This window comes from Gouania willdenowi, chromosome 2, assembly GCF_900634775.1.
Source record: "Gouania willdenowi chromosome 2, fGouWil2.1, whole genome shotgun sequence".
Classification (NCBI taxonomy): Eukaryota; Metazoa; Chordata; class Actinopteri; order Blenniiformes; family Gobiesocidae; genus Gouania; species Gouania willdenowi.
In genome coordinates this window covers 7,533,220-7,549,593 of record NC_041045.1, presented here as the reverse complement: position 1 = coordinate 7,549,593, position 16,374 = coordinate 7,533,220, and the positions used below count along the sequence as shown (strand labels likewise).

General features: G+C 39.1%; 2 protein-coding genes across 3 annotated transcripts in view; one reads left to right on the top strand and one right to left on the bottom strand.

Moving 5' to 3' along the window:
- The window catches only part of LOC114477326 (vascular endothelial growth factor C-like), a 13,785-nt gene extending 8,759 nt beyond the window's left edge, over positions 1-5,026 (top strand). Inside the window, exons 6-8 of the mRNA XM_028469604.1 lie at positions 68-202; positions 1,201-1,402; positions 3,565-5,026. Of these exons, the coding sequence (XP_028325405.1) occupies positions 68-202; positions 1,201-1,402; positions 3,565-3,676 (449 nt within the window). The 3' untranslated portion in view covers positions 3,677-5,026. The remainder of the gene's footprint in view (positions 1-67; positions 203-1,200; positions 1,403-3,564) is intronic.
- On the bottom strand, positions 4,774-16,374 carry LOC114477142 (uncharacterized). 2 transcript variants are annotated; one of them, XM_028469269.1, is made up of 10 exons: positions 16,076-16,374; positions 14,739-14,884; positions 14,272-14,353; positions 13,294-13,438; positions 13,005-13,207; positions 12,782-12,918; positions 12,556-12,697; positions 12,195-12,476; positions 6,604-11,569; positions 4,774-5,654 (listed from the first exon to the last, which is right to left on the bottom strand). In XM_028469269.1, exons 1-10 carry the CDS (start codon positions 16,199-16,201, stop codon positions 5,650-5,652), a joined length of 6,234 nt encoding a protein of 2,077 aa, XP_028325070.1. In that variant the 5' UTR covers positions 16,202-16,374; the 3' UTR covers positions 4,774-5,649. The 2 variants fall into 2 exon arrangements, with proteins under 2 accessions (XP_028325070.1, XP_028325078.1); XM_028469277.1 differs by having other exon boundaries at positions 13,303-13,438.

The following is a 16,374-nucleotide window of genomic DNA, read 5'->3' as shown; positions in this document are numbered from 1 at the left end:
AAGTTTTTACAATTGCACTGTCACTCTTGACAAAAAAAAAAAACCTAATTATCCATGTGTCTTTCAGAGGCGCTGGACGCGGGTCTGCTGGCTCTCTGCGGGCCCAACCGAGTCCTCACAGAGTCCACCTGCGAGTGTGTGTGTGAGAACGGACTGACGGAGGCCAGCTGTGATCCAGGCTGGAAACTGGACCACAACACGTGTAAGAAGAGTCACAACACTAAGAAATACAGTTGAATACATTCATTGATTTATATTTCTGCCAATTCTTCACTTTGCTGAAATTAAGATGTAACGTAAAACAGGAAAGCTAAGCCTCTGCTAGTGCTGTGTAATATGGAGAAATCTTTACATCACAGTATAGATAGAATTATATCCTGATAACAATATATATATATATATATATATATATAATAGTATTTCTTCCTTAAAATTACATAAATGAACAGAAAAATGTTATTAATTATATATTTTATTATATATAAAATGGTTTCTAGAAATAAATTGTTACCATGACCATTTCCTGTCTCAGTACCTTTAGGATTTCGTGACCAATTTAAGCTATTGTTAAGGGCCTTAAAACGCCTGATTTTGAAGCAGCTTTTTTCAAATATTTTGTCAAAATTTGTGACGAAGGCTACTTATTTTTCATAATAAGGCTTTATTGTTTTCTATAACTTTGCATAGACTTAGATTTACCAAATTTTAAAGCTACAGAAAAGGGCAGATTCACAACAATTTACCAAGATATGGATCATTTTCATCACAGTGTAAAGGTCTAGTGCAGAGTATCAGTGTTTGTGTAAGTTTTTAAACAAAAAAAACTAATTAAAAAAATCCCAAAATAAATGCCACTTCTCCTTCTCCGCAAAAACCAACAATAATGGCCATTGCTATAGTTTTAAACCGTACCTGTAGTGAATTTTACTTGTAAGCTCCATCAAAGATCATATAGCGTGCTCCTGTAAACTAGTATCTCTGGGTGACGTAAACATGCTAAGACAAAGCAGCAGCCTTAATATAAATAGATTAGCCTGCTTCGTGATGTTTTAGCAACAAAGTGGGACCAAAACCACACATAAATAGAGGGTTATATCGTACAATATTAGCCTGTACCTTCAAAATAAAAGCACAGGCCCTTTATTTTCGAGAAAATATCATGACTCTATAGGTGATGGTTCTTTTCTGATCCTCCTCCAGGTGAATGCCAGTGTGAAGGCCAGGTGGGGGGGAAGTTGTGCCCTCCTGGCCAGCGGTGGGACGAAGAGCTCTGTGGCTGCGTCTGCGCAGCTAACTGCCCCGGGAATCAACCCCTCAACCCCGACACCTGCCTCTGCCAGTGCAGAGAGAGTCAGCATTCGTGTCTGCGACAAGGCAAGAGGTTTAACTCCAACACGTGCAGGTGGGCGGCTCCTCTAGTCCTGAATCTGAGCCACAGTGAACAGTTCTTTTTCTGATTTGTAGTTACAATAAGAGGTCTGCCTACGTAAGGGTTAGGGTCAATTATAATTGTAATCTCGTAATCAATAATTAAATACAGTTATGGCATAATTATAATTGTTATTGCAATTGTAAAAAATCTGTCGCCGTCATTATCATTATTAAATTGTAATTGAGTTTAGATAATTGACTTTGTAATTGGAATTTTTGAATTATTAAAATAGTAATTAAGTGCAAAATAATTGAATTGAACTTTAATAATTGAGAACATAATTGAAATTGACTTCATGAGGATAAAAAATAATTGTAATTAAATTTTCATAGGAAAAAAATGCTGGTCACTGTAATTGTAATTGAATTAAAATTGAACATGGGTACTTGGAAATTGTAACTGAAAAAATGTAATTGACCCCAACCCTAGCCTATGTCTCTGCTGACTAAGCGGTTCTACAGTACCTAAAGACATTACGGCTCTGGGATCTTTAGCTGAAGAGGGATTAAAACCCAACTTTACGACAGAAAAAGTCTCAATAGACGCGTTTAACATTCCACAGGAGAAAAAAGGAGAATGTTCTCCCTGCCGTATCTTCATGTGACCTTTTATGGACAATGTGTGTTAATAATGTCGGCCGTTTACACGCGATTCCCACAGCGAGGGCACAAGAGAGCAAACCTTCTCTGACCCAAGGCCTGAAAGGACAGGGAGTGAACCCGAAGACAGCATTAGACTCAGAGCCATAGTAGAAAACATGTCTGGAGACATGAGCTGGATATGAACGAGTGAGTGGCTCAGTGGTTCGCAACTGCTTTTGGCTTAGGGACTCACCGTAAGCAATAAAGACAAGCTGTGTGACCCAATCCAGGGGCCACATGAGCCCATATTTGCTCATTTTCACCCTTTTTCTGCAACTACTGTACACCAAAATTTGCCATATTTGAACCTATTTTCATCATTTTTTCTTGCCATATTGTTGCTCCTTTTAAAGCATTTTTGCTACATTACTTCCATGTCCGTCAAATTTCAATGCCTTTTCTGCACATGTTTTCCACTTTCAAGACATTTCTTGCACTTATAAACCCTTTCCACCACTTTTCCACCTAATGTCACATATGTTGACCCATTATTGTCACTTTTAACCTCTTTTCACCATAATTCATGCTTATTTTTTCCAATTTAACCACATCAGATTTGTCAAACCCATTTTCCCTTCCCCCCATCTCTGCCACTTTTAAGCCAATATTGACACTTTGAAACCTTTTTACCACTTTCTCTGTCCATCTTTGGCCGCTCTAATTTGCAACTTTTAACCTATTTCTGTGGTTTTCCACCATTTTGGTGACTTTTGACCCGATTTATTTCTGATTAAAACAAGAATCTACATCTTTAAGATGACTATATACTATGGCACAAATAATAATAAACGTCATGGATGAAAGTGGATATTATTCAGATAATAAAATAAATGTAATCACAGATTCTTTTTGCTGACAGAATGTGACGTACATGGTTACATGACCACTCCGAGAAAACATGGCGCGGTACGTGTAGACAAAAGAGGAGACCAAGGTATTTATTAGCATATTTTAAACTTATTACTGCCACATTCAACAGTAAACAACAAAGGAATGCAGAGTATTAGAAGGAGGTTTTGAGCATCCATCTTCCTGCCGCAAAGTCTCGCGGGATGAGATTTCACGGGAGTTACAAAGCTTCTGCCAATAACACGTTCAAAGCGCAATTATACTTTGTTGAAATTTAGAGATATTGCTTTCATTTTGCGAAAAACTGTAATACGAAACACAGCTCCTGAGAGATAAGGCGAACAAAGTGAAATGCAAAAAAATCTTTAAACTTCAATAATATTGTTTTAGACAATAGTGCCATTTTCTCTATCACCTAAAACAGAAAACTCAATTTATCACCGAACTCGATATATTGCCCAGGCTTAATCTATGTCTTGATTAATTTTAAGAATGGTTATGATATATTGTGCTGGTATGAATTTTGCTCTCGGGTTGGACTAACACCATGACACTAGCCTATCCTATCTCTGGAGTAGATTAACTATAACCTGTCCTTTCTAGTAAGTCAAATAATCCTCCATTCCTCTCTGTTGCCTACAGTTGCTTCAAATTGCCTTGCAGAAAGCCCAGACGAGTTTGCCAGACCGGCTTTTATTACAGTCACCAAGTGTGCCAGTGCATCCCTAACTACATGAGGCCGGAGTGGAAGTGACGTTTTATCAGAGGACGTGTGATAAACTGAGCTGGAGGAGCTTTATTAACACTAAATATCGACCAAATGGATGAAAACGCTTCTCAGCAGAATATTTGGGTTTTTAAGCTACTTTTGAACAACGAGGACATGGGGAAAAAAGGAAGAATTAAGGATTATCTGACCGAGACTTACCTGGCGATGTAAGCCCCGCCCACCTGTTGCAGTTGCTCAACGCGGGAAGGAAAGGTCACGTGTCACAGTGGAGGAAATCTAGAACTGTTTTCCGCTTCCGGCTGATGGATATATCTATTATGACAATGTTTGTATCACACAGTTAAGTAATCTGCATGGTTTTGCAGCTCCATCCTCCTGAGAACCAAAAATTTATACGAAAAGAAAGTTTGTACAAAATTTTATATTTGGAGTTTTTGTTTTAGCTTTAAAGAAGCCATAAGTCACCAAAAAAAAAGGAAATTGACACACATTGAGGTTCTCATTAGGATGCACAGCTGATGTTATAATAACGAAATGCAACCCAGATTCTTCACTTAATTTAACTTTACACGATTTATGTATTATTGTATGTACATATTAGTTTTTTTGTATTTAAAAAATGTGATCTGAAGGTGAATTGTGTATTTAAGTGGCATTTGGGAATTATTCTGTCTGTACTGGGTTATTACATCACAACACCTTAGCTTAAAAGAAGATACATTTAGGTTTATTTAAATAAAAATAAAAATGACAGATGATTCTCAAATTCATTGATGATGGTGCTTGCTTTCCAATTTAAACTCTGAGGAATTCATTCAAACGTTTCTAATTTGTGTTTTAAAGATTGTTTGCACAACAAAAATACTGCCGATCATGGTCAGAAAATTCTGATTTGATGCGAACTGAGCTTTGGTAAACAATTAAATTAATAAATAAAATAGTAGGTGCAAAATAAACATAAACCAAAAAATAAAAAATAGAATATATAATAAAATGAATAGTAAAACTGTGTAATCTTACTTCTATATGGTGTTTATTTTTACAGAACAAACCAGAGCCATCTGAACTGGAAATAAACTTTAATTTCCATCTTTACCGACAAAATATAAACCTCAACCATCCACACTTTCTCATTTATTTAGCAATTTAAATATTTACACAATAAAAAAACAAATAAATACAACCTGATGCCACACCATTTCAGAAACACTTTGTCACATGTCTTTTGCAGAATTAATTCTCATAGTGAAACGGTGTACCTCAGTGCGTCTGGAATTCTATTTTTGTAAAGAAGCTAATGGGAAAAGCTGGCAGCTTGGGACAATATGATAAAATAGCTATGAATATATTACTATGAGAGTTAATTAAATGTAATGAAGAAATAACAAATGCTGAATAGCAATTAAAGACATTATAAAGATGCGGTTGGTTCATGGTGCCCCCTACTGGTTGTGTGCGCAGTAGAACAAGTGGTGCACAGTTATGTACTGCTAATGTTTAAATACCATTTGCTGTAAAACTTCAGAGAAACCCTCAATACAGCAACATTCCTGTGTTTTCAAGAAATTGATATTAAAAGAAAGTGGAAGTGTAAAGAGTGCAAATAGCAAACAATGTCATATTATGGCTTAAAGGGGTAAAAAAAAAAACGTGTATTACAATTACAGCAGGAGCTTCTATACGATTTTCTTTGTTTGTTTTTTTACATTTCTCATTTGTCCTGTTGTTTAGCAATTAATTCTCCAACATGGTTACAGCAGCTGGGAAACAGTGAGCCAGACCCAGAGCAGGCACTTCACTTCTTCTTGCTGTTCCTCCAACTTGAAGTTTTCCTTCGCTGTGCGTTTGTTTCCCAGCATTCAATGCAATGACTGCTTCAATTGTCCGTTTGTGTGGACGCACAGGGACCGCCTACACCCACCAACGTGCCTTTCAGACACATTGGCGCCTTTATGTTAAGTTCCAAACACAGGCATCTGTGATGATGCAAAGCGACATTAGTCTGAAACACAAAAAAAATGCAGAACAGACACTTTATGACAAGCCTCAGCAAACAGCTCATCATCATCATGCAGATTTTTATTCTCTCTCATATATTAACCCTGAATCACGTTTGTCACACCATATCTCATATGGAGTTAGTGATGGCCACCAATATGTAAGATAGAACATGCATATACGTCAAAAACTATATGTAAAAGCAGATGCAAAAAAAACGCAAAAGTTGTCAACTTATGAGAATTGTTGGACCTCTGATTTTCCGTGATTATGGAATACAAACAAGAGAATTCACTTCCTGAAATGAAAACTGCAACATTTAAAAAAAAAAATAAATAAATAAATTTTAAAAAATTCATAAATCAAGCCAATTTTACAACATAATTGATTGCAACTGTCAAACATTTGATGGAGTTCACCTCCTGAAATAGAAAAAGCTATACGTCAAATCATTCCATGATATTTTCTCCAGTTGAACAGTTGGCTGCATGTTTCGCAAGTGTACCAAACTGACTGATGCAAAATCTTGACTTAATCTCACATGGTTTCCTATTCACATATTTGACACTTAGAAATTGAAAATCATGGTTTATTTTTTGTGTGCATTAAAAAAGAGCTCAAGAGGATTTTTTTGAGTCTTGTAAATCTGGTAGTCACAGAATAAGATCAAGATTCTATGATTGTTTAAAAATCGATATAGATTTAATTGATTACCAAAATAAATTGTTTTCTGCAACCATAAATTAAAGCCCTGTACAAATCAAGTACATTTTGCATTTCAGGAGTTTCTTTTCTGCTTGATTGGGATCAAAAGTATTTAGGGAATAAGGAAAATTATAGACGAAAGCAGTGATGCGGCTGTCACTTGATGAGGGCTGCGAAACGCTGGTTTAAGCATCATGCAGATGATTATCTTTTTGACAACAAAAAAGTTCTTAAAACCTGAGACTCACCCTCATCTGAATCGAATCCAAAGAGCTTGGAGCACCTCTGCGTCTGGAGGTGACTCTGAAGCTCCTCCGTGCTGGTAAAGGTTGTGAAGCAGGTGGCACAACGTTGTCTCTGCAGAGCTGAGGAAGTGCGCTGCTGGCTGGGCGGCGAGCTTTTCGGGCGGGGGGAGAACCAGGACAACTCCTTCCTGCGTTTGGGCATGGTGGTGTACATCTCAGCCAGGTACGCTGTCGGTGGCAGGCGCCTGTACGGCTTCTTGTTGTACTCCTCCAAGACATCCATGCACAGTGAGGCTTGCGTGACATAAGGAGTTACTCCATTAATCAGTACAGGTTCATTAGTTACTGCAACTGTCTCTATCGTGTCCACAGAGCTGTCGGCAGCTTCTGCTTTGTCCTCACCGATTGGCTGGACCTGGGACTCAGTCTCTAAAGGTGTCTTAATCGCTGACGGATTATCCTTATCAGTGCTCCATTTCTTTATTTTTATGTCCTCTTTTGGATTTTTTTTATGTTTCTTTTTCACTGCACAGCAATCCGTAGTCTCTGTTTTGCCCTCACTGATTGGCTGGGCTCCAGAATCAGTTTCTGTAGGTTTCCTAATTGCTGACGGATCACTGTTATTTTTGGGCCGTTTCTTGATTTTTTTCTCTTGTTTTGGATTTTCTTTGTGCTTCTTTTTCAATGCAGAGTTTTCTGTAGTCACTGATTTGCCGTCACTGATTGGCTGGACTGCAGAGTTATTCTCTGAAGGTTTCTTGTTGGCTGATGGATTACTGTTATTTTTGGGCCGTTTCTTGATTTTTCTTTCTTGTTTCGCATCTTCTTTGAGCTTATTTTTCTTCATATGACTTGACTTCTTTGATGGCTCTTGTTTTGCTGCATTGAGGCAGGTCGTCGTCAGCTCAGTCTTTGCATTCAGGTCATAAGAGGCAGCCGGAATGGATGATTCACAAGCTGGGGTTTGACTTTCTTCTTTTTCTTGTCCTCCAGTACTAAGAGTAGCATCTTTCTCCCCTTTATCCTCCTTCTGTTTGTCCTTTTCATGCAAACGATTCAAAGTTGATTCTTGGCCTTTTTGAAAATGCCCATTCTTGACGTTATCACTTGCTTTATGTTCAACTTCTGTAGAACCTTTAATAGATGATGGAGCAGTGGCGTTTGCCTCAGCTTGGTCGACACCTGATATTTTACTCGATTGATGTTTTTTAATTTTCTGCTTCTTCACTTTGTCGTTTGCACGCTTTAGGATGACTGAGGCTGAGCTACAATTAGTTAAATTAGCTGCTTTTGCCTTTTGTGTCGTAGTGTCTGATTTGTTGGTGAGTGGACGATCAGCTGAGGATGGAGAGAATGACTTTGTCTTTCCTTTACCTGGAACATTCTTATCCTTCTTACCAACAGGTTTTTTAGTTTTTTGGCCACTTGGTTGATTCTCTACAGTTTTGCCTCCTTGTTTGATCTGCTCACACTTCCCTACTTTCTTCCTACAAACTTCGGCATCTGATTGAGGTAGTTGGACATGGTTCGTCTGATCCTTTGACAAGGTAGTTTTTTCCCTTACCGTTGTAGTTGTGTGTTCAACATGATCAGAAAAAATTATCTTCCGAGGCCGTCCTCTTTTCTTGGGTTCTTTTGTGTTCACTTTGGGCTGCTTTTTCTTGAGCTTGTGCCTCGCTCGTCTACCACGTAGGAACAGCAATGGCGGCCTTATCTGGTTGGGAATGTTGGGAAGTACGTCATTTGTCAAGCTTCTTAAAGTTCCTCTTAGCCTAAAGTTCGGACGGTTCTTGCTTTTGCTCGCGGACAAAGAAGGAACCTCTACTTGTTTTACTTTTGTGGACTGATGCATCATTTGTTCCTTTTGGTCACTTTCAGCCTTTGCTGTCCTCGCCTCATCAGTGCGATCTTTTGAATCTTTGACAGTCTGATTCTGTTTTGGATCACATTTGTAGTCTTTTTGTTGATGTGAGTTTTTATTGGTTTTAGAAGACTTTTTAGAATAATGGTCTCGTTCATGGAGGTTCAAAGCCCAAAGACAAATGAACAGTTTAGGACATCCTGGAACGCAGCAAACAGCCTGAAGGGGACTGTGCTTCCTGGTGTGTCGTCTCATCTCATTCCCAGTTTTAAACCTGGCGGTGCAGCCCTGATGGAGACAAGGATACCGAGGTGTTCGCCTGTGCTGTTCAATGTGGTGCTGAAAATGCTCAAAGCTCCATAAAACCCTCATGCAGATGCTACACCTGCTTTTTGCGATGCGGAATGCCAACTCCAGCGGCTTTACCTGACCACTGTGCTCATCCAGAGCATGATACAAGAGAGCCACACGGTTCTTTGAAAGGTCTGTAAACCATTGGCATCCATTCATAGGACAGCAAACTCTCTCTTTGGGTGCATTGGGTTTCTCTTTAAGTTTTCTTTTTTGTTTTGCGACCATTTTCAAGCGCTGTGGAGCTTTTACTGTCTTTTTGTTCTCTTCCACTGAACCGGGCAACCGTTTGTCAACCTGATGTGACGTTGCAGAAGAATCGGTAGAATTGCTTTGATGTTCTACAAGCCTGTGATTTACCAAGTCACTCCTTTTGCTTTCATTGCGGCTATCCTGCTGAGCAAGTGTCGCTTTAACCTTTAAACCACTTCTCAATTTTTTCATTTCTTTCTTTTTTCTTATATGACCATTTAATTTGTGAATAGGAGTTCTACCGCTTCTACTCTGTTCTTGTGATGATGAGCCATCTTCTTCCTTATAAGATCTTAATTTTCTGGATTCCACAGAAATAACTGACTGACTTGATTTCAAACAGTTTGCTATTTTCCTCGGCCTCCCCCTTTTCCGACGCTCTGAAGATACAAGTGGTTCAGATAGGGGCATTTCTTTGGTTTGAGGTGACGCCTTCCCTTTTGCATCATTACTCACAGTCTCTTTCTTTATGATCTTCTTGAGTGTCTCTATATGGTTAGACAGGTGCATCATTGCCAAGAGGTCGTCTTTGAACATGGTTCCACAGAACATGCACTCATCCCTGCGATAGTGGCACATTGCGTGTTTCACGACGCGACATCCTTTGAAGTTCTTGTTGCAGAAAGTACAGCAAAACTCAAGCTTAGACTCCTCTGATTCAGGCTCATCTTCCCCAAAGTCGTCGTCATCCTCAAATGGATCTAGACCAACGTCTTGCTTTGTCTCTGCATTGTCTTTCACATCCTTTTGGATAACTTCTGTTTGCGATTCAACACAAGTAGAGGTAGGCTGTTCATTTTGAGAAAGAGATTCATGTTTCCACTTCTCATTCAGGTCTTTGAAGGCACCATTGCCCAGAAACCTCTCTTCCACATTCTCCAGATCTCGATTAAGCTGCTCAGGTACAAGTTTTGTGACCAATTCAGTTACTGCTGTCAGAGACGACATATCTTCTGAAGCCATCTGGTCTTTAGACGTCAAGGAAGCATCTGGAAACGAGTCTTTTTGTGAAATATTTCTGTCGACAGCATCAGAGACAAAGTTGCTCACTTCTTTACAAATTTCCTCTTGTTTATCATCACCTGAAAGCGACTTGGATTGTTCTTCTCTCTTTTTCGGAGAAACTTGTTGAGTCGGTGAGGGTTCAGTGTCACAAGCAGCATAAATTTGATCACAGATCGGAGGAATTTTTTCACCCGCTTGCTTTAGATTCACCTCTGCTGTCAAAGAAGGTAAAACCTCAGCTTTGGAGACTTTATCTAAAATAGGGGATGCAATGGTGACTTTCATTTCAACAGCAGGTTCTTCGAAGATTTCTCCTCCCGTTGCGTTAGACTTTAGGACATCTGAGGCCTGTGTCTCCACAGACTTTTCAGAAAGTTCTTCTGACACAGATTCTCTGGCTTTAATATGAAGGATTTCTTTATCTGTAACAACTTCAGTTTTCTGAGGGGAAACTTTAACCCTCAACTGAATTGTAGACTTTTCACGGCGAGCTTTTGTTTTTGGTGCATCCTGAGAAGGATTTCCTTGTACCGAGGAACGTGTGATTGTTGATACAGAGCGATGAACATGTGAGCCAGTGTCTTTTCCTTTAGGCCGTCGGATGTAACAGTGAAGCTGTTGGACAAACATATTTAGATCCCTCGCTCTGAGAATAACTTCCTTGCGATGTGCGGTTTTGACGGGTTGAGGGGAGTCTGGAAGCTTCTCTGTCGGTTTATATAGAAGCATTTGAGGGAATCCTCTTTGTCTGTGACAGGATTCATCTGTAAAAGTGCCGAATAATTCGTTGTCTGGTAATGAGAGCTCGAGAATCACCTGTGGAGTTCGATCTCGTTGGGAGTCCACGGATGCTCTTTTGTGTTTCGTGTTGGTAATTTCCTTCGCTTTCATATCAGAATTCACAGAAGTTTTCTGTTTGATGTCGTTTTTTAGTTCACCACTTTCTTGTCTGTTCATGACGGATGATTGAAGATGCTTTCTACATCTCAAGTGTTTTTTTAACCTCTTTTCGTCAAGGAGTCCAGAGTCTTCGAGGAGCCACCTTGGTTTTCGGATCCTTCGTTTGAGGGTCTTCTCTGAAAGCCGTGTGATTCGCCCATGCTCGCGGTCCTGAATTCTGTCAAGCTGCCAAAACGAACGCCTCAAAGGGACAGATGATGCTTCCTGTAACATCTGTGACCTTTGGTTGCCTTTTTTCTTCCCAGTGTAATCAACATTGATGCGTGGTCTTCCCAGGCCCACCTTGAATCTTTTAGGGGGATTTACAGCGTCACTTTTAATTGGCCGCTTAAGAGCGGCTGCTTTAGATCCGTCTTTTCTTTCTTTGCATATCTGCCTCAACGCGGAGTCTTTGGTGCAGTATTTGGCGATCCACTTGTCCTCCATGATTTCATCGAGGGCGATGCTAACCTCCCTCTCCCTCATCAGGTTCAGACAGTTGGTCCTTAAAGCAATCAGGTTCCAGAACTCCGGGTCGAAATACAGATCTTTCTTCAAGATCTAAAGGGATGAAAAATAAATAAATGAATCAAACACAATTACATAAATATCTTACATGCACGACAGAAACGTCTGCAGACCTTACACGCTGGACTTTAATTAATGTAAAGCCCAATGAGTTGCTTTGTGTATAAAGTGAAGACATTTTGGAAATGTATCATGGCCTGCGGAGGTTGTATGAATTTTAGTTCATTTGGAACTCGTTCACCAGTTTTGGTATACAGCAGTAGGGCCCGATAATTTCCACGTTAACGGAATTGCAGACGGTATCATGGAATTGACCAAAAAAAATTTTAATTTTCTGAAAGAAATGATAATTATTTCTTAAAAAAAACGAATGGTATGTGGAAACATAGAATTTGGAAAAAAAATAAAACATAATCAACTGCCACCTTTAATTGGGTGGTTAAATGTGGGTTTTAAAAAGATGGGACTATGTGGTCAATCATGCATTGAAAAATCAAACATAAAAGATTTGCTTTACGGGATGATTTGGGGATGTTTAGTTTGTCAGTAATTACATCAAATTAAGGGAAAGCTGGGAAAATGGGTGGCCTGAGAACACTTAACTGACTCTTGAACTGTCCAAACCCTCATATGTTTTATGTTAATATTTGCAGCCTACCTGCAGGGTTTCAAAGCGAACTTGGTTTCCAATGGAGCTGCTATCCACATGGTACTGCTGATCTGGAAGCATGTAAAGAAGATACACAGTCTTGTAGGAATCCACCGAGCGCTCCAGAAAGAAAACCAGCAGCGCGCACGCCCGGCACACCTCCAGGTCGTTGGGGACCAGGGCGGCAATGGTTTTGTAGATGAGGGACTTTGTGGTGACATCAGAGTCAGGAAAGGACTGCAGGGCGTTGGCACAGAGCTCCACACAGAACTGGATGCCGTCTTCACCCATCTTTGAAGAATTAATTAACATACAGTCAAATGTACAAAAAAAAAAAATCACCAAAATTCTATAAAATTTTTTGCCTTACCTCTTGAAGTATGGCTCTGATGAACGGGAAGATTGAGCAGACATTAGTGGCAGACGACATTAGTTTGCGACTCTCCTCTAGAAATGGTGGTTTAGGTGTGTTCAGCCGATTATGAAGCTTCGTCCACATGAGGACAAGATCACTTCAAGTGCAAAGACGAACATATTTTAAGCACTAAAAACTCTGTAACAACATGAACAAGGTGTGAACTTAGATGTTTCCTCACCCCAATTGGTGCACGTCTCCCCTGCGAAGCTGCTCTGAGAGAAAAACTCTACTGAGGCTAAGGAGCAACTCGTCACTCTCCTCAAACTCCAAGGCGCAGATTATGTTCACAGCATCCTTACCATTGAAACCCGATACCTACAAATAAAACAAAAGAATAAGAGTCTTAAACAATGCGAGAGTTAATATTACAAAAATGTAAATGGTTCCATTGCTTCGCTCACCTCTGCAAGCAGGAGTTCAAGCTGTGAAGTCTTGTAAAGTGATGTGAGGTAGACCTGGAGAAAGAACGAGTGCCGTCCTGCTGTGGGATGCTGAGCGCAACACCGAGACAGCGCCGTCGCCTCTTTGATGCGTTTGCAGGATAAAAGGTAGCGCACACGGAGCTCGAAGAAGACCGGAGGCTCAGAGGTGATGCACCCGTCCACTGGAGGGAAAAATAAACAACAAACAAGTTTGCAAGGTTCTTTAATTATTTAAAAAGACGTGATTTTATATGCATTTAGTACCCACATTGCTCACCTTCATTCTGAGGTAAACTAGCGTCGCTGAGGATTGCTTGTAAGGCTGGGAAAGCCCACACTCCACCACCCTGAAGTAAACGCTCCAACTGAAGCAAGTGAATGTTCTGATGCTTTGCAAAAGACGAGTGACATTCCTGGAGAAGCACGAGGAAGAAGCAAAAAGCGTCAAATTACCGCATAGAACTCATTTACAATTTTACACTACGGATGCACCAATACTGGTCCCCCCCAAACCCCCTTTAAAACATCTGGGCACTACGAGTTTAAAGTCATAATATTTCAAGAATAAACTTGCAATTGTAAAAGACTAAAGTCGTATCTTAATAAAATAATAATTTGATGAGATTAAAGTTGAAATATTCAGAGAATAAATTTGTAGTTTTTTTTAGAACAAAGACGTATATTAATATAATTGGAATTTTTTGAGATTAAAGTCATAATATTTCAAGAATAAAGTGGTATTTTTATGACACTAAAGTGGTACCATTAAGAGTTTTTTAAGATACAGCTCAATTCTCAAAATATGATGACTTTAATTTAATAAAATGACAACTTCATATAATCGTAATTTTACAAAATTAAACGCGTTGTGCTCAGATTTTCATTTATCTTAATGTGGCTCTAATACACCTTCGTAGATAATTATTAAACATGTATTATTAATATATCTGTCATCAGGTCGACTTATTAAACTGTCATAAGTTATAAGGCTGATTAATATTATTATTATTGTTGTGCACTAACAAACAAAACTAAACTAAATCTCCACCAAAACGAGTAAAAATTGAAATAAATAAATAAATAAAAGCAGTTACACCTTTCACCAAATCAAAAATTAATGCACAACAATTAAGTTTCAACTGAAAAATAAAATCATCCTAAACATTCCTTGATTATTTGACTAGGAATGAACAGGAGTGTATAATCACAAGCCTTATTATTCACAGTATTGAAGGGTTACTCTCACCTGGAATGTGACAGTAAACTGTTTGAGTGGCTCCTGATTGAAATCCTTCTGGTCGAAGAAAAGCAGCAACTCAAAAATGCTCCTGTACAAAAAAAATCCCAGTCCAAATTCACATCATTTTAATGCATCTCGTTGACTTCAGTGTTAACAACGACCATTGCTTTTACTAATAATTATCTTTCACAACAGCTGCTCATTGACACTTTTTTTTTAATAAAAGAGATTTTGTTTCTGTCTTGTCAATGCTTGTTTTGTGGTTACAGAATGAGATACGAGTTGTTGGTGCCTTTTCAAGGACCTGCTGTTTGAGGCAATCAAGGCTTTTATTTATTCATTCATCAACATTTCAAGTAAAAGCTGCAGGGTTAAAAAAAAAAAAAAACACACAACCCTCTCTTTTTCTTGCTGTGCAGTGAAAAATAATCATTCATTCATTCAGACAACCCTGCGTCGTACGTCTTACTTACAAAGCCAAACTACTGAGAGTGTGGATCACATGGTCACAGCTTGATGGGAGGACAGTTGAGGCTTGAGCAAAATAGCAAAGCGCTATCTCCAGGATCCTGAGCTGAGGCAGTGGGGTCTGCCAGCGACAGGCGTGTTCTTCTATCAACTGCAGAGCAAAGAAAATACAAGGATGAGACATAGTGTAGGCCTCATAAATCATTAAATTAAAGACCATTTGTTCAAAAAAAATTATATAAAAGGTTGAAATTCCAGTTTGAAAGTTTGTTTTCATTTCCAGTGTAAACTGTTGTCATTAAGATTTCATGCATTGCATTGTGGGATGTGGAGCCCCGTAGACCAGTGGTTCTCAAACTTTTTTGGCTCAAGTACCCCCTTTCTCACATTTCTGAATCCAAGCAGCCCCTTTGTCAAACTAGAACATTAGACCATTCTAATCAAGGTCATTTCTATCATCATCAAATTAGACACAAAATGACTCCCAAAACACAAAAAAACAAAGACACACAAAAGCACAGCAAAAATACATAAAATGACAACAAAAACTCACAAAACAGCAAAATTACTGTAAAAACAAACCCTACAAAATTACCGAAAAATGCACACAAGGACAAAGTAAGACTCATAACACACAAAACAACAAATATACACACAATTAAAGAGAAATACACAAAACGACAATAAACAAAATCAAAAGCTACTCCACGAATACACCCAAAAAAGAGAACAAATATATGTATATATATATTTAAAAATTACCAAAGAAATGACTCATAACACAAAAAAACTACAAAAAAAATAAACAAAACAACAACAGAAATACACAAAATTATAAATTCGCAAAATTGCTATGAAAACTACAGAGACAACAAAAAACATACAAAACCGTCTATAGGATGGTCCAAATTGTTAATAAGTCATTTTTTTCTTAATTTCTAGTTCTTAACGTATTAGTTTGTAATTTAGAGGGCGTTGGTAACTATAGAAGCGTCCATTATGAGTTTTAGATGTCAGTTAACAAACTAACTTGTTGGTCAAATTTGGACCGTTAAGCTATTAGCTAAGTTAGCTTCGCTGTTGCACAATAAGGCATCAACTAAAAGACTTAAAGATCCAAACGTTTTAAGTAAAGAAGCACTAAATGAGCTCTTGTTGAAGAATTAAAGGTTAATTATGATGTAACAGACGTGTAATTAATGTATTAAGGGGACGAGTGTGAGGTGTATGCTAACGAGCTTAGCCTGCTAACGCTATCAGTTCTGGGGGAGGGGGAGTTAGCTATTAGCAATTAGCTAAGCGCCGCTTCATCCACCTACAGCAACCGACGGCAGAGCCTTACCGTGAAGAACTCTGAGCAGAACGGCTCGCTTTGGGCTCGCAGTGTGTCGCTGGAATGGCGTCCGAATAAGGCCTGGAGCTGTTGCACCAGCCGCTCCAAATCGCGCACAGCGCCTTCCTCCGCCATACTGCCTGTGTAGATCGGCTCGTAGCGGCTACAACACACAGCGCTACGGTCAACATCTGACGTTCAGGGCGTCTATTGGCGAGCTCCAATGAGGGCGCTCCTTTTAATTACCTGTGCACACCGAAGCTCAAACTTGAGGACGGAAGCGTGAGCGCTATTGCACTACTGTTTGC

Coding starts and splice junctions, on each gene's coding strand:
- LOC114477142 (XM_028469269.1), bottom strand. CDS start 16,201: ATGGCGGAGGAAGGCGCTGTGCGCGATTTGGAGCGGCTGGTGCAACAG. Junction 13,208..13,293: donor TCAGAATGAAGGTGAGCAAT/GTGGGTACTAAA, acceptor TTTTCCCTCCAG/TGGACGGGTGCATCACCTCT. Junction 12,698..12,781: donor GGAGACGTGCACCAATTGGG/GTGAGGAAACAT, acceptor TTGCACTTGAAG/TGATCTTGTCCTCATGTGGA.